The following is a 24,135-nucleotide window of genomic DNA, read 5'->3' as shown; positions in this document are numbered from 1 at the left end:
TTTCATACCCCCAGAAAGTAGAGACAGAAAAAGGTGACAGAGAGCAACTTCTACAGAGACAGGTTGCTTTTTTGGAAGCAAAGAGGGGTGGTAGCTGTTGTTGCAAAGAGACTGCATGCCAGGTGAAAAAGTGGGGGGCTCTTGGAAGTCTCTGGTAATGTCCCCCTAGTCTGTTTCATGGCTGCCCTGTGCGGCTCATCTGCTTCGCCATGTGCATTGCAAGGAGGTGAGGAGGGTCTGGTTAGGCACCAAGGATCTGACAAAAGGGAGGAAATGGGGCTGGGGGTTCGGGTGGAGCAGGAGGAAAGGGAGGAGGGGAAAGGTGGGGCAGGTCCTTTAAAATGTGTTTATTTTATTTGAAAGGCAGAGACAGACAGAGATCTCTCATCCGCTGTTTTACTTCCCAAATGCCCACATCAACTGGGGCCAGGCCAGGCTAAAATCAGGAGCCAAAAATTCAATCCTGGGCTCGTATGTGGGTAGAAGGGAGCCAACTCCTGACCCAGCACCTGCTACTTCCCAGCGTGCACATCAGCAGACAGCTGTGCTGTAGGCAGGCACACAGGATAAAATTGATTAGGTTTGTGAGCTGGCAGACGACACCTTCACCACGCCCCTGTGTACCTGGCCACACCTGTGTGCCCACCTGCCAATCAGGGTAATCAAACACTCCCCTTTCGACGTGGATTAAAGGCCTGCAACAAGGTGGGTCCTGCCCTCTTTCCCTTTTGCCCTGGACCCGCTTGCAGCCCCTGCGCCTTTGGGCCTGTAGCCTTCGGGCTGGCCATCCCAAACTTCCTGGCCTGCATGCTCCCCCATGTGGTTGGCTGCTGGGGCTCGGTGTGAATCCACATTGCTCTCTCTTAGATAGGGCCCTCGCTCTCCTACGCATTTCTCTCACTGAATAAAAAGTTTAAAACTTATCATGCTGCCTCATTCATTATGCCACTATTCAGAATTCTTTTCTGAATATGAGGCAAGAACCCACAGGCTTATTAATATTCTGAATTTATTAATAAGCATCTGGAAACATAAATGGCACCCCGTACTCCGTTACTATTTGGCACCCCAGATGGGACCTTCTAAGGGGTAATTCTCCGGTAACAGATGGAATGGGAAGTGGAGCTGAGATTCAGACTCTTGAGAGGGGCTGAGATCAACACCTGTTTATGTGATGTAGGAAACATCAGGCTTTACTGCGCTTTGCAAATAACTGTAGCTCACCAGAGTGCGTTGAATGATAGAGCATTTGCCCAAGTCTCATTTTTGTGAGGCTGCCAAGGTATATAGTAGACTGCAAACCCTTGAAGGCAGCAATTGTGTCTATCTTGCTCATTACTGCAACAACAAGTAAAAATGGCCACAAATAAGGAAGCTTTCTATACCATTACTGAGGCTAATCTAAAAAATGTGTGAAAACTACAATTTTTGTTTTGAGAGCTGTGTTTCCAACTATTCCTATGATATTTTCAAATTCCTTCTTCATTGTTTCCTTTTTGGTCTGAAAATGGGTTGGAAAATCTGTGTGTATTTTCAAGCAATGAGAAATCTGCACAAATACAGTTAAATGCTGAAACAGGATGTAGAAAGCAGCTGGAAACTGATTGGGGTGGGGACCCCAGGCCTCCAGCCACTCACCCTGCTGTCTGTGGTTGGCTCCGCTGAGCCAGGTAACCCTTACAGGCACTCCTTGTCTGGCCAGGATGATGTATAGCCTTGTTAACTCACTGTACTGTCACAAAGTGCCACATCAGTAGACACATGTGGAGCCAACATTCTCACATACAGTCAGGACAGAAAACGGGCCCTCAACACAGCCCTGGCAAGCTGTGTCTTTTCTCTTAAAGTGTCCTCATTTGTTCAAGTTTTGCCATCTTCATTTTCATTTCCTGTTTTCTTCTCACATCCCTCCTCTTCCCACTCCAAAACGGGTGACTACAATTGTAGCAATTTCTACTTTTAATTCTTTTCCATTATCTGGTACACAGCCCCTCCCCATCTCCATAGTCACAGATTTTATTGTTGAGTTTGTCAGCTTTTGCTTAAATTGAATCTTAGTCCCTCCACCAAAAAAAGGGGAGCTGAAGGAAAGGACCCTGTGGCCATGACAGCGTATCCCAGAATTGCACTTAATAATAACGCTCAGAGTACAATCCAAACAGAAGAGATGAGTGTCAACATGAAAGTGAAAGTAACTGTCTGGCCCTACCTACAGGTCCCCTGTACCATATATACACTGTTAACTGCTTCTGAGTCTCTTTCTAAAACATGCCTGTGAAAACAGAAACACAGGTTATTCATACAAAAAGGTGGGTTGCATACATGGCTTGTCGTCAGCCCTTTTGACTTTGTAATCTTGAAAAATCTTCATGAATCGGCACACACAAGTCTCTCACTCTTCAAAACTGCAGTGTAAAACTCCATTACAGTTACACTAGTTAATTTATTAACACATGTCCTAGCCATGTACATATATACGGAATAGATACCACACATCACGGTTTCTTTACACAAATGGGGCCATGCTGCTCATGGTTCCATATTAGCTCTTTTACTTTAAATTTTGAGTATTGCTTTCGATCAATTGGCATAGAGCTACCTCTTTTATTTCATTAACAGTCCTTATTTTTAGAAAAGTTTGGAGTTCACAGTAAAACTGAGCAGAGGGGCAGGTGCTCAGCACAGCAATTGAGTTACAACTTGAGAGATCCCATCTCGTATTGGAGTAGCTGGATTCGAGTACCAGGCCTGCCCTCGATTTTGGAAGACTTGGATTGAGTTTGTGGCTCCCAGAAAAGAGCACTGAAGGCATTTGGGGAATAAACCATTCCATAGGCGCTCACTTGCTCTCTTTCTCTCCCTCTCAAATAAATGCAATAAAAAAATAAAATTATTTTGATGAACTGAGTGGAAAGTACATAGAACTCCCATATACTCACTACCCTCACATATACCCACAGCCCCCCACTATGAACAGCCCCTGTCATAATGGTAGACTTGTTGCAATCAATGAACTAACTACATTGATATATTGTCACCCACAGTCTACATATTGGTATTCTTTCTCCATGTCCATTCTAAGGTTTTGACAAATGTACGATTACTTGTATCTGCCATCATGGTATCTTACAGAACAGTTTCACGGCCCTAACAAGAGTTTCTCAGCCTCTCTCTGTGCTTCTTACCTAACCCATCTGCCTCCAGCTCCTGGCAATCACTGATGTTGTTGCTGTCTCCACAGTTTTGCCTTTTCTAGAACATCACATAATTAGAATCACTCAGCATACAGCCTTTCCAGAGTGTTTTTTTCACTTAGTAAAGTACCTTTAAGTTTCCCCCATGTATTTTCGTGTCTTGATAGTTCATTCATTTTGGTGTTAAATACAACTCCATTGCCTGGATGTTGATTCATCCATTTGCCTGTTGAAGGGCACTTCGGTGGCTTCCAAGTTTTGCCAGTTACAAAAAAACTTCAGTAAAAATCCATTTTGCATATTAGTCCATACATCAATACATGAACTTATTTAGCAGTTCTCCTTTGATAAACTTTGTTATTTCTAGTTCTTTTAAAAGTGTTGTTATTATGCCAAATGACACTGCCATGAACATCTTGTACACATATCCTTTGTGTGTCTGTATGCACAAGTCTGTAAGAGAATCTCCTAGCAGTGGGAATGCTGCATTTAAAGGTGCATGCATTTGAAATTTTGATCCACCGATATCTGGTTCCAGCCCAGTGTGAATAAGGTGTTAAGCTTTGCCAGTGTGATAAGAATAAAGTGGATGTTTGCTGCTTCTGGCCTTTGTATGTCAGCCCCCACACTCTTTAGGTTGACCAGCAACATTGCTTGTGCCCCGGGGCTTGCCACACATTCCTCTCCCAGAATCACCTGAAAGGCTCCACTTGTTTGATGTCTATCCTATAAGTTCTCTTCTCTGGCAGGCAGCCATGAAATCGCATGTGCATTTGTTCATTTGACTTTAGACACCAGTCTGGGAGCAGGGAGGAGCAAAAATTTGCTTTTCGAAGACCTGGCACGTGACATGGTCTTGCATGAGCAGAGCCATGTCCCTCGCCTTGCCAAGTACATTTCTTTTCCCATCCATTTATTTGGTACAAGGCTACGGGGCACATCTCTCAGAAAAAGCCTTATTTACTCACTGTTACTTTGCTCCAGACCAAAACTTCACATAGCCTATGCTACCTCCATAAGCCTTAGTTCCTCCCCTTAGCACTCAGGGCTTCTTCAACATCTACAACCCACCTCACACACACTGTCCCCCTCTTCACACCAGGAGCCCTAGTGTTCCTGGAATACTCACTGTGTGGAAAGCAGAGTTCGGAGTTCCCCACCGCTGTGCCTTCTGTCACACTGCTCCTCCTCCCAGGCACTCCTCCCTTCCAAGCCTTCAAGCCCAGCTCAGTGGCCACCAAGTGAACAAGACTCAGGATGACGTCTCTTCATCCTCCCCGATGCAGCTGACCTGGCCTCTGCCGAGTGCAGGTCCCCTCTGCACACCCCTGCCTGCCTGAGTATCCTTCCCAGCTCGGCCATGTAGCTCTTTGAGAAACAGCCTCACGTGAGACTGCTGACTGTACCCCCGGCAGCAGGACCTGGACGTGGTGGCTTAGTGGTACCCCACAACTCTCACACACAACACACGAAGCAGCATTTTGTACAGTCTGGACTGCAGTCTGCTCTTTTATATTAGTGACATAGCGAGGACAACTTCCTGGGTCACACAGTCGTATCTACTTACATATCAGCCTTTTCTATGAACTACAAATCATAATGTTGGCCAGCGCCACGGTTCACTAGGCTAATCCTCCACCTGCGGCGCTGGCACCCCGAGTTCTAGTCCCGGTTGGGGTGCCGGATTCTGTCCCGGTTGCCCCTCTTCCATTCCTGCTCTCTGCTGTGGCCTTGGAAGGCAGTGGATCATGGCCCAAGTGCTTTGGCCCTGCACCCGCATGGGAGACCAGGAGGAAGCACCTGGCTCCTGGCTTCGGATTGGTGCAGCGTACCAACCATGGTGGCCATTTGGGGAGTGAACAAATGGAAAAAAGAACACCTTTCTCTGTCTCTCTCTCTCTCTCTAACTCTGCCTGTCAAAAAAAAAAAATCATTTAATCTATTTAGTCATGTTGCTTTTCTGAAAAACTGGAGTTTTAAAATATCTGAATATATAAGCTGGCACCGTGGCTCAATAGGCTAATCCTCCGCCTTGTGGCGCTGGCACACCGGCTTCTAGTCCCAGTCGGGGCACCAGATTCTGTCCCGGTTGGCCCTCTCCCAGGCCAGCTCTCTGCTGTGGCCCGGAAGTGCAGTGGAGGATGGCCCAAGTGCTTGAGCCCTGTACCCCATGGAAGACCAGGAGAAGCACCTGGCTCCTGCCTTCGGATCAGCGCGGTGCGCCAGCCGCGGCGACCATTGGAGGGTGAACCAATGGCAAAGGAAGACCTTTCTCTCTGTCTCTCTCTCACTCTGCCTGTCAAAAAAAAAAAAAAAAATCTGAATATTTTTAATTCAATTAAAATATTCTTAATATTTTTACAAAATATTTTTTAAAAAGTCTGGGACATATCTGACATTTATGAAGCAAATGTCTGACAATGGTATTTTTAGATGAAATTACGTACATTTTAATAAATTCTGCCAAATTACTCTTCAAACAGCCATTCCCATTTTTTTCTTTTGACAAATCCTACTCGTCTCCTGGCTGAAGACTTTGTATTATTTGATGCTCACCTGCTACTCTTAGAATTCTCCCTACCCCATGCTTCCTCCCGTTTCTGTGGGGAAACAGCATCAACTCTGGATTCATAAGCTGAATGCATCCTCTGTCACCCATAAAAAGCAAGTTCTCAGCCCTATGTACTATTTGCTGTACTCCATGGAAATCAGGTTTATGTACTAATTAATTAATCCCCACTGCCAGCCTGTGAGTTTCCCTCCTTGTTCGTGTCTTTCTTTCCCTTAAATCCCTCAAAGCGTGGTCCAAGAATAAATACATAGGTTATTCACTGTGTGTATGTGTGTCTGTGTATCTGTGTGTGTGTACATGCATGTGTAGTATGGCCTTCTCTATTCGGGAGCCTGTGTTGAAGTGTTGCAGACACAAATAAATAAAGCAGTATAAATAAGCAAACTGGGAAATAATAATAATATAAGTGCTAGTATGGAGTAAGTGTATGGGGTGATACAAAATGATGTAAAAAGGTATCTAGTCCAGCCTTGCAGCTAGCAAGTATTCCTGGGAAAAGCTGAGGAAGTACCTGTGTGTGTGTGTGTGTGTGTAGGAAGGGGCATGGACAAAGACCAGAGGCTCATGGCTTTAACAAGTTCTAACATCTTCCCTTTCTTTTTAAAAATCATGATCAGGGTTCTTGGCCCCAAATCTTGGGCGTTTATCCTTTTTCCTGTGAGTGGTTGGAGTCTGCACTCCAGTGGTCTGTTAAAGTCAACAGGGGATTCTAACACCCAGGGCACTTCCTCCTCGACAGCTTGAATCTACAGCTCTCCTACTGAACACGGAGAGCTGCACCTGGCTTAGTTCAGATATGTCTCGGATCGAAAGCCTTTCCTGCTGTGCTTCAGCACATAACCCAGGGCAGGCTTCTCTGTCGCTGAGCTGCGGTTTTCCCAGCAGTAAAACGAGTATAACTGCCTATCTTGTAAGATCATCCAGAAATGACATTAAGGTGCCACGCCCAGGTTCTGCTATAGAATACATATAATGAAGAGAAACTCCGTTTACTGTCTTTCAGATCCCTTCACAAACACCAACGGACCAGCAGGTACCGAGCACTGTTGTAAAGACCCCTAGATTCAACGTCACCACTTTACATGTGGGGAGACTGAGGCCTGGAGCGGGGGACAAGGGCAGGACGGTCCTTCCTCTAGGCCCAGGACAGCGACTAGACTTCACCGGCGCACCCTGACCTGCTCGCCCTTCCCGGTGCCTCCCAGCGGAGGACACTGTGCTGGACAGAAGCCTTCCTGTTTCCTGAGCGACCGCAGATTCCTCTTTCTCTGCCCTCCCGCTGTTGGCAGTCTCACCTTGCCCCCTGGTTTCCGCTTCAGCCCTGCCTCCACCCTCCTCGTCTCCATCAGGTACTGCTTGGTCCACAGACTGTTTCACTGGGTTCCCCCAGCACCCACGAGACACTGTTCGCCTTTCTTAGCTCCCGAGCTGAGCAGTTTGCACTCAGGGACTCTCCAGTCTAAGCGACGTATGCAGGATCGCGTCCCTGTGGAGGCTTCCTGAGTGCCATAGCTCAAGGCCTTTCCACTGCTCCTCTAGGCCTAACATCATTCAATAATTTAGCACTAAGTGTGTGCCAGGCCAGCTCTAACCATGTTACAGATGTTAACTCATTTGACCCTCACAGCAACCCCAGGAGGTTGTGAGACATTATCAACAGACCAATTTACAGATAAGGAAAGTGAGACACAGATTAAGAAACTTATCCAGGGCTCTACAGCCCCCAACTGGAGGCAGCTGTGGGCTGAGGTTGCTCCTGAGATACTCCCAGGATCCAGTTTGCCTGCATCTTTTCCTTTGCCTCTTCCCCATTCTGGACCGCTTTTCCCACTCCCTGATTCTCTTGGGAGTTCCTCATTTGCTTGCACACAAATGCTCATCTCAGAGGCAGCTGCTAGGAATTCAACAGAAGATATTTCCTCAATCTACCCCAAAGGCCACCACTGTTACAAGTCTGATGTGGGGGCCAGCATTGTGTTGCATTGGGTTAAGCCACCACCTGTGATGCTGGCATCCTATATGAGCTCTGATTCGAGTCCTGGCTGCTGCACTTCCAATCCAGTTCCCTGCTAATGTGCTTGGCAGGGCAGCAGAAGGTGACCCGAGTGCTAGGGCCCCTTGCCACCCACATAAGAGACCCGGATGGAATTTCAGACTCTTGGCTTCTACCTAGCCAGGCCCGGGCCTTTGTGGCCATTCGGAGAGTGAACCAGTACATGGAAAATATCTCTCTCTTTCTCTCTCTCTCTCTCTCTGTCTCTCTGTCTTTCCCTCCCTCTTTGTAACTCCATCTTTCAAATAAATGTCATTTTTTTTTAAAAAAAGTGTCTGATATATACAAAATATTTTCTTTCCCGTCAGATCAATTAATTTACTCATTTAAAGACTTCTCTTAGGGAAAATAATAAAATTTCCTGAAATTGAAGCTGTCTCAGAAAATCCAAGATGATAATAGTGATGATGATGATGATGGTGATAAACACAAACTTTTTAAAACACTGTGCTAAGTCCCTTAAGTGCATTATTTCACTTAATTATCCAAAACATCTTCTAAAAGTACTGCCATTCAGGGAAGCCCACCCCATTACAACAACCTCCACAGACACATTACTCCAAGCCTATTTATTTCTTAATCATTAGATGTCTAGTTTCCACTTGAGTACAACTGTAGCCTCAAATTAGATCCAGTCCTTTCTGAATGCATCGCCTCTCCCTGCCCAACATCTGGTCTCCTCCCACCCTGGTCCATAAGGACCCCCTCCTTTGACCCAGCTCCTTCACCCCCAGCCAACCCAGGATCTGCTGATGTGCTCTGTCGTCATGTGTCTTGAGTCTCTCCCTTGCATTCTTCCTAGTCCCAAAACAGCCCTCCAAGGGATTCTGTCCTCATTCTACACACGAACACGCTGAGGCCCAAAAGCCTACAGCATATTGCCTGGCGCCCACAGCTAGGGAGGGACAGAGTCAGGAGTGGAACTCAGATCTATCCAGGTCCAAAGCCCATGCAATCACAGCAGTGTGTCCCATTAGCACAAATTCAGGCCTGAGATACCTCTAGGTGTAATAAGAACCCATGTTAAACAGTTTAATAAAACTGCACTAGTGTACTACTTAGGAGTTATTCCCTTTTCAGTTAACTTTCAATCTTTTAAAATAGATGAATAAAGTCCCATCTGTATCTCCCTAGCACTCCCTAATCTTCCTTTTCAATAAAAGGAAAGGATGCCTCAGGCTCGGCACTTTGGCAGGCAACAACAACAAAAATCTAGCTCGAATTTACTAGTATTGTTTTGTTTTCATGGTTACTTTCTATTTATGGTCAATGACATCAGTTTTTCACGTGTGGTAATGCAGTCATATAAAAATTTTTAAAAAAAGAATGTATTTGAGTTTTAGAAATGAGTCAATAATCCAGTAAATCATAGTACACCTGTTACTCAGAAGAGCAGAAATGATGGTGACATGCGAATCACAAAATATGGGGAAAAACCCATCATCAAGTTGTGTTGTAGGATGCTGGCAATTTTTGCTTGCCAAAAACACAGTAGCTCTTCCGTCAGGGATTCATCTCCCCAGTGCCCCTCAGTGCGCTTCCTTCCCATGACAAGTTTGTTCAGTGACACTAGGGAGTTCCTTAGGTGTCACCAAGCCCAGCTTCCCATCTCACACATGAGGCTGTAAGACAGAAAGTGACTCGTTTAAGGTCACCCAGAGCATGACAGCTGCTCTGGGACTAGAACCAAGGTTTCCGAATCTTCCACCCTTGCTCTCTCCTCTGCACCAAATGGCTTCCATCACATGCAGATGTCACTTCACAGACATTTATCATCACATACTGTTCATCCCCACATCTGAAGGAGACCCCAAGCAGTCTCAGATTCAGCAAGAGAATTAAGCATGTCCCATGAAGTATCCAATCTGTGGTGTGTAATGACTTAATTTCTCTCTTAAGCCCCTAGGAGGATATTAGTTTCGTGCCACCTTTGAGAGAATTGGTAAGAATCATCCCTTGAAAGGTTTTCTATAGGGTTTAAGCATCTTGTAAACTGTCCATTGAGAAAAGCTGCTAGAGATTAGCCCCTTTCAAGGACCAACTCTTTTTAGAGCAAGGAATCCCTTACATGGTCGGCTGGAGTCTCCCCTGCTCTAATCTAAAGTCATCTCCTTTTGTCCAGGGCCCCTGAGATGTGGAGAACTTATTAGCATGTCTCTCATAAAACGCTAGCATAACAGGAAATTAAATTCACCTGGTATAATCAGCTGTTTGGAAAGCTTTGCTGGTTGCTGTGCTCTACTTTAGAGTTGCCAAGGTGATTGCGAATTGATTGTTTGATGACCTGCTCTAAGGTCTTTCCAGGCATGGATGTTAAGTTTAGCCATCGACAAATCCAAGCATGAACAGAAGAGGTGTGCCGTGAGGTAAACGGAACTCTCATCCCATGGGACCAAGGAACAATCAACCCCAGAGATAGCTCGGGAGAACTTTAATGAATTCTCCCGTAAGATCAAGGACAAAGCAAGAGACTTGTGTTGAGTGGCCTCAAGGGGGCAGGCTTAGGATCCGTGGCAGACATTGTAAAAAGATGGGATTTCAGTTAAGAATCTGGACAGAGACATGTGCACTGTGCCAGGGGCTGGTGCACTTGTTCTTCCTCAGGCCGGCTCCCTGAGACTGCCGATGGCTGCGCTGATCGAGGATCTGACTGGATGGCGAGATGCTGCATTCAGAGCCCACTGCCATTCACCTTGCTATGTAACTCGGTGATAATGGTATTTTTCAGAACCATATTTCTTTCTAAGGAACCAAGTTTTGTTCCATTTTAAAAAACATTTTCATAGAAATTCAAATTAAAAATAAACAATATATAAACTCAAAGGGTCCTTTCACATATACAATCTGATGAGATTGATAAGCATCCCATATATATGTTCTGATTCAGAAATAAGACAATAACAGTAACAGATGCCTTTACTAAAACATCCTATCAGGTACTTTACATGCATTTAATCTAATCTAATGTAAATTGAATGAGACAATGTTTTAGAGAGATATTATTAAAGAACATACATTTTAAGCAAGACAAATGCACAGACGTTTCCCTGCCTAAGAATCATAAAGACAGGGAAGCTTTGTCTAAGCCCCGGACCCAGGATACCATTCTCCTGAGCTGTGCAGCTCGTGCTGAGAGGATATTCCCTGACATTTTAGAAATCTTACACCTATTCAAATATCCCTTAGGTAAATCAAAATGTAAATTTTTTTTGGCCTGCTCTGCAGCAGGAAGTGAAAAATCTGTGTCTTAAGGGATTGACAAAATATATAAGTAGACGCTAACAATCACCATAAAAGAGCCTGCTTTTTCTCACATCTGATAAAAGCGCACTTAGTCTGCTAAGAACCTGCCAGTTCTGCTGGAGCATTAACAGACCACAGGCACAACAAAGCAACAGCACAGCTGGGCAGTGGGAACATGAGGTCCAGAGCAGACCTGGCTCCTCATCACCCTACCACCTTGAACCAGATTCTACTCAATTCTTCACTTCAGTTTCCTCTTTTGCAAATTGAGGGACATAAACTAAGTGATCCATTCTAGTCTCTCCTATTCTAGCTTTCTCTAACTCTGAAATTCTAAAACAAGATCAGGACACAAGTCTCTTGGAAAGAAAACAACATCCTGAAGTTCCTACCTGCTTGGTGATGAAACAGAGAAGAGGTGGGGAATGAGCGAGAGGGAGAGAGAGAGATTGATTGCCTGTTGGTCGAGGTTGGTTAGGCTTAAGTCCAGAATTTTCACGTGTGCTTTTATAAAGATGTTTCCCAAAATATTCGAATTTGTAAGTGACTCGAACTTATGTAAATAAAGGATCAATTAATGTTTATCCTAAAGAGGTTTTCTTTGTTCTCTATTGGCCATGGGAAGCTTAAACAATTTGCTTACTTATGCCATAACTCCACAAACAGGAAGGACCATTCATGGTGGACATGTATTTAAAGAAGCACCGTTGCATAACAGACACTGCCTCTCACTAAAATGCATCAGACCAGAGCCGATTTTGGAAAATACAAACATAGGGTGTGTATACTTGGCAAACCAGGTGAACATAATGGAACCTTAATTAATATTTGTGGATTACAAGGGAAATACTTGTTTTTAAAGGCATCTGTCTTGCAAAAAGACAATTTCTCCTGCTGAAGGAAGTTAAAGGGACACGTAGGTTATATTTTGTTGCAGAGTTTTTCTTCTGGAGTAAAGACAAAACTTGGTTTTGTCCTAAAGCAGTGTCTTGTTCTGGCAGATGATACTAACAACACATTCTAAATGACTAAGCAATTTGTATAAACTTTGCTGACTGCCCCTATGAGTATGACATTTATATGTGCAATATATTAGATCACTGATTCTCACTCATTCCTGGAGAAGTGACTATATTCCTCCCTTAAAGATGGAAGAAATTAGGTTTCTTCTTTGTGATTTGCCTAAGGAAAGTACACTAGAAAGTTCCACATCAGATGACTGTGGAGCCTGGGTGCTGCAGCTCCAGTTGAGGTGCCTCTTCCTGAGCCTCCACTCTGCTCTGACTGTAATACGAGGGCACATTGACAAGATTGAAAGAAAGGCCTTAAAGTCCGGTAGACTTCGGTTCAAACCCAACTTCTGGCACTGCGTCGTCATAGCCCCCAGGCAACCCATTTTCCTCTTAGAGCTCCATTTGTGAATTAAGCTAAAATAGTCATAAACACACACAACACACACACACATACACACACACCACACACCCCGTCCCATGGGACTGTGGGAAAGATTACATGGAATAATGCATGAAAAGCACATAGCAGAACGTCCTATAAATGTTGGCCATTGTTACAGTATTATGTAACCTACAAAATATGTTTGGTTACGCTGCACTTCAAAGCACTTTGTTATTCAAAGACCTCACTGGTACATATGAAACCAAACCCTGAAAATTAAATTTCTTTTTAACAATAAAGTCATATGCCAGATGCAAAGGATAATATTTCATGAACAAAGACGTTTAGTTTCAAGGCTTGGTTTGACTTTTTTTTTGGAAAAATTATCTTTCCGCAGTTTCAAAACATTCTTAAAGTTAGTACAGTCTTAATGTTACAAACTGTATGAAATGTCCATTCTTGTAAGTCAGAGGCAGCCAAACCAAGGCAACTTCATATGGTTCAACCCAACAGATTTACAAGCTATCTAGCATCTGAAAAGATTGCTTTTTTTTCCAGTTGCCAAGGGGTTATCAAAGACATTACGTTTCAAAGGAAAACGGTTTCATTTTCAGTGCATCTCCATTTCAACAGATGACAGAAAGGGGGGCTGCTACACTCCCAAGAATCAGCAACAAAACCACGCAACTTTCTCTGCCGAGTCACAAGCTAGGTCCATACACAGCCAAGCTGCAGTGAAACTCAGAGTAAAACCTTCCCAACTCTCTGCCTTCCTGAGAAGAGCAAACTGACAGGGACCGCGCTGAGGAAATCGGCAGCTGTTAAAGTCATCTCCTGTGGTCTTGCCAAATGTCTGAAAGGGAACGCACTGGGTGACGGGGTGGGGAGAGGTGGAGCACGGGGCTGTGTGGCAACTGAGGGCTTGAGCCAGAAGAGCTGTGGGTACCTGCACAGGATCGCGTGCCTCTGTGGCTCTGTGCGCTTCCAAGTCCCAGCGCGCACGCACCTCTATGTGCGTAGAGTGTGTTTACTTCTTTCCGTGTGCTTGTCCGTGCCTTTGTGCTCCTGGCTGCTTCTATGTCTGACTCTGACCGCGCGTGAGCCGTGAGCGCCGGCAACAGTGCTTGTGGGTTGCGTGTGAGCGCGCGCGAGGCTTGTTGGTGCGCTGGGTGGGTGTGTGAGCGCGCGCAAGAGGCATGTTGGTGCGCTGGGTGGGTGTGACGTGTCTCCCTGCGGTTCCAGATAAGTCTGAACATGTCCACAGGGGTGCATCGTGCTTGTATGTGCAAGTTCTGATGGCACTCTGGTCCCTGGTTCCAAACGTCCGCGAGCGCCATTGTGCGCACAGGCGCCCAGGGCAGACAGGTAGCAGCCGGAGAGGAGCTCAGTTCGCCAGTTCGCTGCTGAGCCCGCAGCCCCGGCTTTAGCGCTCAGGAGCCAGCCCGGGAGTGGTGGGAGGGAGTGGTGGCCCGTCTGCCACCCGGGCCAGCCCCAGGAGAGGGCGGGCAAGGGGAGGGAAGCGAAGGGGAGAGGTGCCTCGCCCCTTCGGGGCTGCGGGCACGCCATTGGCCGAAAGTTGCCTCACGTCATTGGGAGGCAGTGGCCCTAAAGTGCTGAGCACATAACGGGCAGAGCGCACTCTGAGGCGGCTTCTCTGAAGCGTGGGCTGGAGCTGGCGGGCACGGCGGGCTCGGAGCAACCCACAAGCCGAGTGCGCCGGACAGGACCCACCGCATCTAACTACGGCCCCTGAATGAAGCTTCCAGGAGTCCGCTCGCGCTCCGCAGCGCCCCTCCGGAGGTGCGCATGCTGAGGCGGGGCCCCTGCACCGCCAGCCGCCCCCGTGCGCTCACCTGCCTGCCTGCGAGCCATGGGGCAACCCGGGAACGGCAGCGATTTCTTGCTAGCGCCCAATGGAAGTCACGCGCCGGACCACGACATCTCGCAGGAAACAGACGAGGCGTGGGTGGTGGGTTTGGCCATCGTCATGTCTCTGATTGTGCTGGCCATCGTGTTTGGCAACGTTCTGGTTATCACAGCCATTGCCAAGTTTGAACGTCTACAGACGGTCACAAATTACTTTATCACCTCACTGGCGTGTGCTGACCTGGTTATGGGTTTAGCGGTGGTGCCCTTTGGGGCGAGCCACATTCTCATGAAAATGTGGACTTTTGGTAACTTCTGGTGCGAGTTTTGGACTTCCATTGATGTGCTGTGCGTCACGGCCAGCATTGAGACCCTGTGCGTGATCGCAGTGGATCGCTATTTCGCCATCACCTCACCCTTCAAGTACCAAAGCCTGCTGACCAAGAATAAGGCCCGCGTGGTCATTCTGATGGTGTGGATCGTGTCGGGCCTTACCTCCTTTCTGCCCATCCAGATGCACTGGTACAGGGCCACCCATCAGGAAGCCATCAACTGCTATGCCAAGGAGACCTGCTGTGACTTCTTCACGAACCAAGCCTATGCCATTGCCTCCTCCATCGTGTCGTTCTACTTGCCCTTGGTGGTCATGGTCTTCGTCTACTCCAGGGTCTTCCAGGTGGCCAAAAAGCAGCTGCAGAAGATTGACAAATCAGAGGGCCGATTCCATGCCCAAAACCTCAGCCAGGTGGAGCAGGATGGGCGAAGCGGCCAGGGACATGGACTTCGCAGGTCCTCCAAGTTCTGCTTGAAGGAACACAAAGCCCTCAAGACGTTAGGCATCATCATGGGCACATTCACCCTCTGCTGGCTGCCCTTCTTCATCGTCAACATCGTGCACGTGATCCAGGACAACCTCATCCCTAAGGAAGTTTACATCCTCCTCAACTGGGTGGGCTATGTCAACTCTGCTTTCAACCCCCTCATCTACTGCCGGAGCCCAGACTTCAGGATTGCCTTCCAGGAGCTTCTGTGCTTGCGCAGGTCTTCTTTGAAGGCCTACGGGAATGGTTACTCCAGCAACAGCACTGGCAAAACTGAGTACACAGGGGAGCAGAGTAGCTATCACCTGGAGCAAGAGAAAGAAAGTGAGCTGCTGTGCGAGGACCCCCCAGGCACGGAAGACTTTGTGAACTGTCAAGGTACCGTGCCTAATGATAGCATTGATCCCCCTGGCAGGAACTGTAGGACAAATGACTCACTGCTGTAATGCAGTTTTTCTACTTTTTAAGGACCCCTCCCCCAACAGAACACTAAACAGACTATTTAACTTGAGTGTAACACATTTAGAATAAAATTGTATAGAGAGACGCAGAAGGAAGGCAGCCTTCTGCCTTTTTTTAAAATTTTTTTTAACCTGTAAAAAAAAGAGAAGATGTATTTGAGTGATTATTTGTTTCTTGTACAGTTCAGTTCCTCTTTTGCATGGAACGCCTAAGTTTATGTCCGAAGGGCTTGAGTCCTAGAGGACCTGAGTCTGCTACGTTTTGATGACTTCTCCGTGTATCTACCTCAGTGGTCAAGTATTAGGGGTAATATATTGCTGCTGGTAATTTGTATCTGAAGGAGATTTTTCCTTCCTGCACCCTTGGACTTGAGGATCTTGAGTATCCCGGACCTTTCAGCTGTGAACATGGACTCTTCCCAGCTCCTCCTGTTTGCTCGGACCGGGTGTTGTAGGCAGGGATTCGAGGGGGCAGCTTCACTTGTTTTCCTGAGCAAAGTCTAAAGTTTACAGTAAATAAATTGTTTGACCATGACTTCATTGCACCTGTTTCTCCAAAGCCCCTTGACTGGAGTGTCCTTGCCTCTCCCACTGGAAACCGCAGGTAACTATTCGTCATAACTGCCTGGCGGCTTAATGTGGAATGATACAAGAATGACACGCACTGATTGCTTAACCCTTTCATTTGCCTCTGACTCTGCTGTGGCAAACCTGTATCTCTCCTAACCCTTGTGACCCACATCGGTTCTGCCTGTTTTCAGCATAGCTCAGTCTGCCCTCGGGTGTTATTCTGTTCTGTGACCTCAGAAACACTGACTCACAGAAACAGAGCTCTGGGCATACAGTTTGTCCCTTCACCTGCCCCCCCCCCCCGCCCCCAGCCCGCCACCTCCCAGTTCTACTCATTTAAGAACTCTTTATTTAATATCTCGGCTGTGTCTTCTAGTAGAGTTCTTTGTATCACATCAGGGCTTTGCATTTTAAGGATAAGGAAGATGTTCTTGCGAGAAAGCTACCCAAACGTGATTCCAAGGGAAAATAAAAGGACATTGGTCCTAGGGAGAGAAGCTGGAAAGCACGTGACTGATGACCACTTAATAGCCTAGAAACAGGGTTTTAACGCTTCTCCTTTACTTTTGCCTCTTTTCCCCTCTCCCACTGCCTCTCCTCGGCACCCTCGGCATTATCAGCCTTGAGGATGCCTGTTGTGGGATTATCCCATGCATCACTGAATGTGGAGCAACATCCCTAGCTTCTGCCCATTAGATACCAATAGCACCCCCGAGTCATGACAATAAAAAAAAAAATCTCCAGCACTTTCAAATACCCACTGAAGGACAAAATCAGACCTGGGAGAGAGCCGTGGAGGCAAACTTTAAAATCTAAATGCATATTTGGATTCTGCCTTGTGCAAACGCTTTATCTTGCAGAGCCTCAGAGAGGGGATTTTTAGAGACAGACCCCCGGCCACTACACTCTCCCTGTGTGTGCTGCTATCCCTGTGAACCTGCTCTCCAGCTGCCCAGATAGTGACCAGGAGACTTGAAGAAGGCTTTCGCTCTGTCTGTGGGTTGTTTGGGAGGGTTTATCAATGGAGGCGAGGCCTGTGGGCCGTTACTGCCTGTTTGTAGAGAGATTATACTACTGTTAAGAGGCGCAGGGGGTGGAATCACAAAAGTAAACACATTTCTTCTCGCAGCCCCTTTCTATTTTTGCCTGTGTGTTCTGAGCCAGAGCTTGGCCCAGGTTTGATGGAGTGGATCGCCCTCCTTGGCAACGCCAGGCTGTGGAGGATCTGCATACAGGGGTCATTGCCATTTCACTGGCTCATGAAGCTGACTCCACTTCTCTCTTCCCTTCTGTCCCAGCCAAGGTCCCCAACCAGAAAAGCACTGGCCTTCATTGCTTCCTGTCAGCTCGCTGAGGGGGTATGTGGGCAAGCACGGAGCTCCCGGGAGCGTGCCAGCAGTGTTTCTGGAGTCGGAGAGCATGTGCGTTTAGCATTTTTACTTTCTCCTAGAGTTCCCATACCTGTTCTCATGCTGTCCTGCCCTGGGCTTCTCCTGCTATTCTGAATGCTTTTGTAACCTCACAGGGGCTCCCTGTGGAAGAGCAATAGAAAAGAGACCTGAAAAGACCACAAGCCAGGGAATGACCTGCCCAAGGTAAGCAGCCAGGATGTCAGAGCAGCTAGCCAGACTGCCCTGCCATGAGCTGTGGTCCCCTGGCAGCCACACTGTCGCTGGGTTCTGTCCTTACCCTCAGCTGCGGAAGCTTTTCCTGGGCTGTAATATAACAACTTCATTTCAGCAGATGTTTTTATTTCCTTTGAGTCGTTAACACAAAATTCGGGGAATTAATAAGTAATCTGCAATAGGGACAAGGGAAAGAACTGTTCATTTCACTCCAAGAATCCACTAGGACATCCTCTGCATTCAAGGAAGCTGGGAGATTCCTTAACTCTTTGTGATCTGTCAGGAATTCCAGACTTTATCCCAAGTAGAAGTTTCCCAGGTCTTATTTCAAACACAGAGTTGCAAACCAGTCTGACATCATGTGTAAGTCCTATGTCACTATATATAAGTATAAAGTATTCTTAAGTATTACCAGTAAACTGTGTCAATAATACGTCTATTCTTTGGGTTAAAGGAGCATCAACATCATTTGATTTAAAAGTATAGCGTTCTTTTAGTCCTTTAGGCACACGATAAATACAAGAACTTTGATGAGCTTCAGGGACCTTGGCAAACATGAGCATTCTGGGCATATCTCAATCCCTGGCTTTCCATCTCCTTTTGTGTGGCTTTGTTTCCCTTCGCCTCTCTGTCCCTCTGTTTGCCGACGTGCTGGTTACATAAGGTTTGTGTTGGATTCATCACCAGAGTTTTCTTTGCCTGGACAGCAAGTTCTTAGAGTCTGTCAAATGAGAACTTTATCCTGAGATGCAAGCTGACAGGTGTGAACCATGGAAGGACAGCGTGGGCCTCCCGCTGAGATAATTACTAGAGGAAGGAATCTGGGGGATAGAGAGTTTGGGAACAGGGACTGCTCTTCCAGGGTGCTTAAAAGTTTTCTGATTCTGAACCCACCACCAAACACAGCCTAAGCCAGAATCAACTGGGGGTATGACTGTGCATGAGTTTCATTTTTTTTGGCACTCAAATAAACTTATCTTTCAATTCCATTTTCCATGCACTGTTTAAAGTACCTTCAGATTTATGAAGTAGTTGCTGCATGTAGCATGAACAAATTGTTTATATGGAATAGAACCTTAATAACATGAAACAGACGCCATGTATGGAATCTTACGAAATGGTAAGGACTGCGCTAGGCACCTGTTAGGCATTATGTCACCTTCACAAGCGTATGATGTAGGCAGCATGATTGTCCTCATCTACCAAATGACGGAACCGAGATTCCGAAAGATTAAATAACTCGCCCAAGCCACACGACTCAGCTCGGCTCGTTGCAGAGTGAGGTCTAGCACACACATCGATATGATTCCAGTGTCCACAGAGCCGTGAACCCGTGCAAACCAGGAAGCAGCATGAGGCAGCTTCTGCTGTGTGTGCCAGAACAAGTGTAAGGACTGGAAATGCAACACCTTGTGGAGAGAAGGGGAGAATGCTGCGGGTCAGGGCAGGGAGGCGTGTTCCCTTCACAGCATGTGACTGAGGGTTGCTGGGGTCCTGGACAGGACCCAATCACTGAAGTGCCTCCTTTGCTTCTCTGTGTGTTTGCTTCATCTTCTCACGGGAGAATCAGGCCAAATGGAAAAGAAGATAGGAAACTCTACTGTGAGCACAGCAGGGTAAAGCAGAAACACAGGCACTGCACATCCTGGCTAACGCATTCTCAGGGCCAAAGTTGGGAAGATTAGTGCACTTTGAGCCATACTTTTATGGACAGTACAGCCTCTACTGAATTCAGCTCTGTGCTGATTCCTACTTCACTGACGGCACAAACACAATTTGAAAGAGGAATTTTTGAAATGCCTAAGAGAACAAATTTCCCAAGCATGTTTAAGAGCCTGAGAAATGCTGGCATTTTGTGAATAATAAGAGGCAGAGGGAGAGTCACACAGCTAGGGTTCAGGTCCTCCTTTTCTCATTCCCTTTCTCAAGCTCTCTGGAGTTGGGTGATGAGGTTTTGCTCAGTGGACCTCGGGTTGCACATCTGTGAAATAACAAGGCTAGTGCAACTGATATCTAAGCTCAGCTCAGCTCTGGATTTATATAGTAATCTGGAGGCTGTGATTAGAGCTAGCCATTTATGTTTCTAATAGAGCTGATCACATGTGTCATATAAGCAAAGTCTGAATACTCTGGAAGTGGCTAGCCTGCAGAACATGATGCTGTGAGGGGCTACCTGGTGCATGACACCAGCATTCAAATATTTGAGGACCATCTGGGGGAAACAGAGATACCCGCTGTCCACTAATAATGGAGAGCAAGCAGAACTTATAGGAAGGCAGATTCCAGCTCGGGTGAAGGAAGCCTTTGCTAAGAGAGACAGGTTTTCAGAATACTAAGCATCTTGTCTATGGCAGCCTTCAGGAGAAGCCAGATGAAGCCTGGTGCAGAGGGAAGCGCTGAGTTCCTGAGCTGAGCAGGAGGCTGTATTAGTCTTGTTCCACATCTATGATCCTAGGTCCTTTAAAGCAATAGACCTGAGTGTCCTTAAAAAGTATTCAGACTGCTTCCTAATTCCAGCTGGACTTCTCGCCAATCCCCCCGCATTTCAGAGGTTTCTCTGCATTCCCAAATGGGAAGCCTCCCGGGGAAATCAGGATCTGAACAGTCCTTGGCCATGGAGGAACATCCAGAAATAGAGCAATAAGGTTAAGCAGTTTTCCAAACTAGTAGGCCTTTTCGTCAGCTGCTCTTCCCATGCCTTTTGCAAATGACCTACTAACTCCCAAAGAGAGAAGAATGAGAAGGGCGAAGTTGCCTCTGCAGAGCCTAGCACATCCTCTCCACCCTCGCAATTACTGCACTTCCTGTGATCCTTCTGTCACCCTCACAGGGTGGGAAGGAAGGGAGGCAGGTCCCTGGCCAGCGCAGAGCACTTCAAAGCCCTTTGACCCAAAAGCCTGGAGACCTGAGGTCTGTCCTAGCCCAGCCACAAACAACCTGGGTAGCCTTGTAGGCCACACATCGTCTCTATATTTTTATTATCTCTAAAGAGAGATGCTTGGGGATCTATTTGAGTCCTATTGTTTCTTCTTTCTCCTAAATTCTGTAAGGCTTCAGGAAGTCTTCTGTCTTTGTGTTGCACATCGGGCTATATTGTTTTTATCTTAAAGGCACACTTTTTTCTCTTTAAAGGAGTAGTAGATAGTAGAGAACAGTTGAGAGTAAAACACAAAATGAGGCAACCATGTATATGCTTCCAATCGTTGTTCTAAACCTGGCTGCACAAATGTGTACACATATGCTTTTGAACAAAAACTGAATCAGATTATTCATAGCATTTTGGCTCCACTGCTAATACTTTTACAAATGCCCACTTGAAATATATTTGAAAGTCAGTAACACAGAGAAAGGACAAGACAAACAGAGAGATTTTTTTCCATACTTTGGTTCACTCCCCAAATGCCTGCAACAGCCAGGATTGAGCCAGGCTGAAGCCAGAAGCCTGGAACTCAATCTATGTGGTTGAGAAGGACCCATGCTCTTGGGCCATCATCTGCTGCCTTCCCAGGTGCATTAGCAGGAAGCTGGATCAGAAGCAGAGGAGCTGGGATTCAAACAGGCTCTCCAAAATGTTAACCCACTGCACTACAATACCTCCATCCTTGAGTATACTTCTGTGTTTAATATGATGCAGACATCCTAACTCCTGCTGCCCATTGGCCTCATGTCCAGCAGTTCTCAAACATGATGTTGCCAAAGAATCACCACTTCTAGGGAGTTCGAATTAGGAGATCTGAGCTGAGGTTCAAGAATCTGCATTTTACCAAGTTTTTTCCAGCTTCTCCCAACGCAGGTGGTCCATGCACCACATTTGGAGGAACAAGATTAGAGAGAGAGATTTTGTCAAACAGAATGCAGCCCTACATGCACATGATATCGCCTGTAAATGAGAAGTTGTTTCTATCCTTGCCTTGTTGAAAGCACACTCTCTACACCTGGCCTCAAATCTACTTTAAGAGCGTGGGAAACTGACCACTGAACTCCCAGGACAGGGTCCTTGCTACACGGCTCATTGCCTCCGGCCCAGCCTGTTGGTTTGTGTTAAAACAAGTCTCTTCAAGTCACATTGTGACCAACACCTGCTATTTCAAAAGCGTCACAGAGTTCCCAGTCCGAGAGAGCATTTCTTGTGGTAATGGCAATAACTAATCACTACAGAGTGCTTCCTATCAGTCAAGCATTTTCATGTATAACCTCTTTTAGGACTCACGCCAACCCTACGAAATAGCACTGCTATGTTTGTGGTTGTGTTATAAATTAGGCAGCTGAGACTCGAAGAACTTAAGTTTTCCAAGCTCACCCAACCCACTGGAATGAATTCAGGTTTCTCAACAAGAGTTCCTGTGCTTTCCCTCCAGTGACAGGTTACTCGTCTCTCTCCTGCTGAGGATCAGATAAGAGGCGTGCAGGGAAAAGATCAGGAGTGCAATGTTTTTGAGGATGTATCTTTTTCTAATTCTTCAAGGGTTCTTCTCAGAGGGGCCAGATTCATTTCTGATCCTTGGCACCATGGGGCAAGTCCATGCTGTCTAGGGAGGCTGTGACTCAGTACAGGTTGGGAAACCACCCAGAGTCGGCATCACTCTGTCTCCCATCGTTATTCGGGCATGGATTGACTGAGCTGCCCTTGCCAGGTGGGAGGGCAGAGGGAGGAGCCCATGACAGCACACTGGTTTGTGCTGAGTCAAATCACCACTTTCGGGTCAGGAAGCCCTTGACATCTGGAAATCAATCGAGTACTTGTCTCATTTCTCTGCCCACATCTATGTCAGCACCTGAAGTTTCTCATGGAAGAATCCCAGGGCAGGACTGGCCTGGCAATGCCCTTTCCTGCTCTGTCCATAGGCTCTGAAGCTCAGCCTCAGGGCAGCTGGGGTCCCCAGGCAAGGAAGCTACAGGGACCGGGAAAGCAGTCTCTCCTGGCTGGCTTTAACATTGTTTTTCATTGCTCAGAGGGGAAGACTGGAGTTTCTAAATGTGTTTGCTTATCCAGGAAGAGAAAACAGTGTTTAAATCACAACAACACCACCCATGACAAAGCAGATGCAGAATCCTAGCGAACTCCTGCTTTCTCTTCAACCACGCCGCCGTATTGGTTTTGCAATCTATGGCCTGTGCCCAGAAGCCACAGCTGCCTCTGTCTGGGGACTTTCCTTCAGTATCCCAGTTTTGAGTCTCTTCTGCTGTCTAGTTTTTCTTTTTATAAAAATCCCTTTAGATGTTTCTGAATCTGGTCGACAGCACCGACCATGTGTTGTGGGTGTTTTGTTTTCTTTTGCTGTGTTTGAGGGGCACTGCACTCACAGTTCTGCTGGTATGTACTGCAACAAGCCTGTTCTGCTCCCCAACACCCAGACTTTGTTTCTTGTTTCATCTCCCACAGTGTTTCTCTATAAAGCCAGACGCTCAGCTAACAGTCTCGGCCTAAAAGAGTGGAGGATCAACCTCCAGGACATATGGCTGCCAAAGAAACCTCTTCTTTTTTCTTCCCAAAAGTTTTATTATATACATATATGTTTATTTATTTATTTATTTTTTAGATTTATTATATTTATTTAAAAGTCAGAGCAGCACAGAGAGAGGTAGATAAAGAGAAAAAGAGATCTTCCATTGGCTGGTTCACTCCCCTAATGGTCACAACAGCCAGGGCTGGGTCAGGCTGAAGTCAGGAGTCTGGAACTCCAACCAGGATTCTCCTATGGGTGGCAGGGACCCAAACACTTGGTCCATCCTCAGTGGCTTTCCCAGGTGCATTATCAGGGAGCTGGATCAGAAGTAGAGCAGCTGGGACTTGACCCAGTGCTCTGATAGGGGATGCAGGTGTCACAAGTGGTGGCCTAACCTCTGTACCCCAAGCCAGCCCCCAGAAATCTCTTCTTGTAGAAGCACAGTGGAGCTAATGGCATCAGTTTAGATATCAATTTCTTGACATTATTGTACTTTGCTGCAATTGGTTCCCAAAGTTTATAAAGCGCAAAAATGATTTGAGGGAACTTCTGAGAAAAGGCACCTTCCTGACCACCATCCCTGATGGCCTGACTTAGCAGGAACGTGGCTGGGGGCCAGGACTGTGTATTCTGCCCCAGGTTCCCTCAAGGCTGGTGGAGCAGCTGCGTCAAGGATCACGGGCAGGTGCCCTGGCGACATCGCTTACTCCCTCTCTGTGCCCTTTCTGCTCTGGAGTAGGAGACCCAGGCACCTAAAAGCTGATCCTTCACAGCTGCACGTATTCACACAGGTTATCATCTTTTCCAAGATGCAGAATCACAATTTTCCTATGTAATCTGAACAAACAACTTATAAATGAATAATCGTTCCTGTAAAAGAGGAAGATA

General features: G+C 46.6%; 1 protein-coding gene across 1 annotated transcript; it reads left to right on the top strand.

The window, feature by feature from the left end:
• Positions 1-14,110: 14,110 nt before the first annotated feature.
• ADRB2 (adrenoceptor beta 2) lies at positions 14,111-16,157 on the top strand. The gene has a single exon (XM_062189719.1). It carries the CDS (start codon positions 14,328-14,330, stop codon positions 15,588-15,590), a length of 1,263 nt encoding a protein of 420 aa, XP_062045703.1. The 5' UTR covers positions 14,111-14,327; the 3' UTR covers positions 15,591-16,157.
• The last annotated feature ends 7,978 nt before the right edge of the window (positions 16,158-24,135 follow it).

This window comes from Lepus europaeus, chromosome 4, assembly GCF_033115175.1.
Source record: "Lepus europaeus isolate LE1 chromosome 4, mLepTim1.pri, whole genome shotgun sequence".
NCBI lineage: Eukaryota > Metazoa > Chordata > Mammalia > Lagomorpha > Leporidae > Lepus > Lepus europaeus.
Note: the sequence above shows the minus strand (reverse complement) of the source record. Positions and strands in the feature narration are given on the sequence as shown.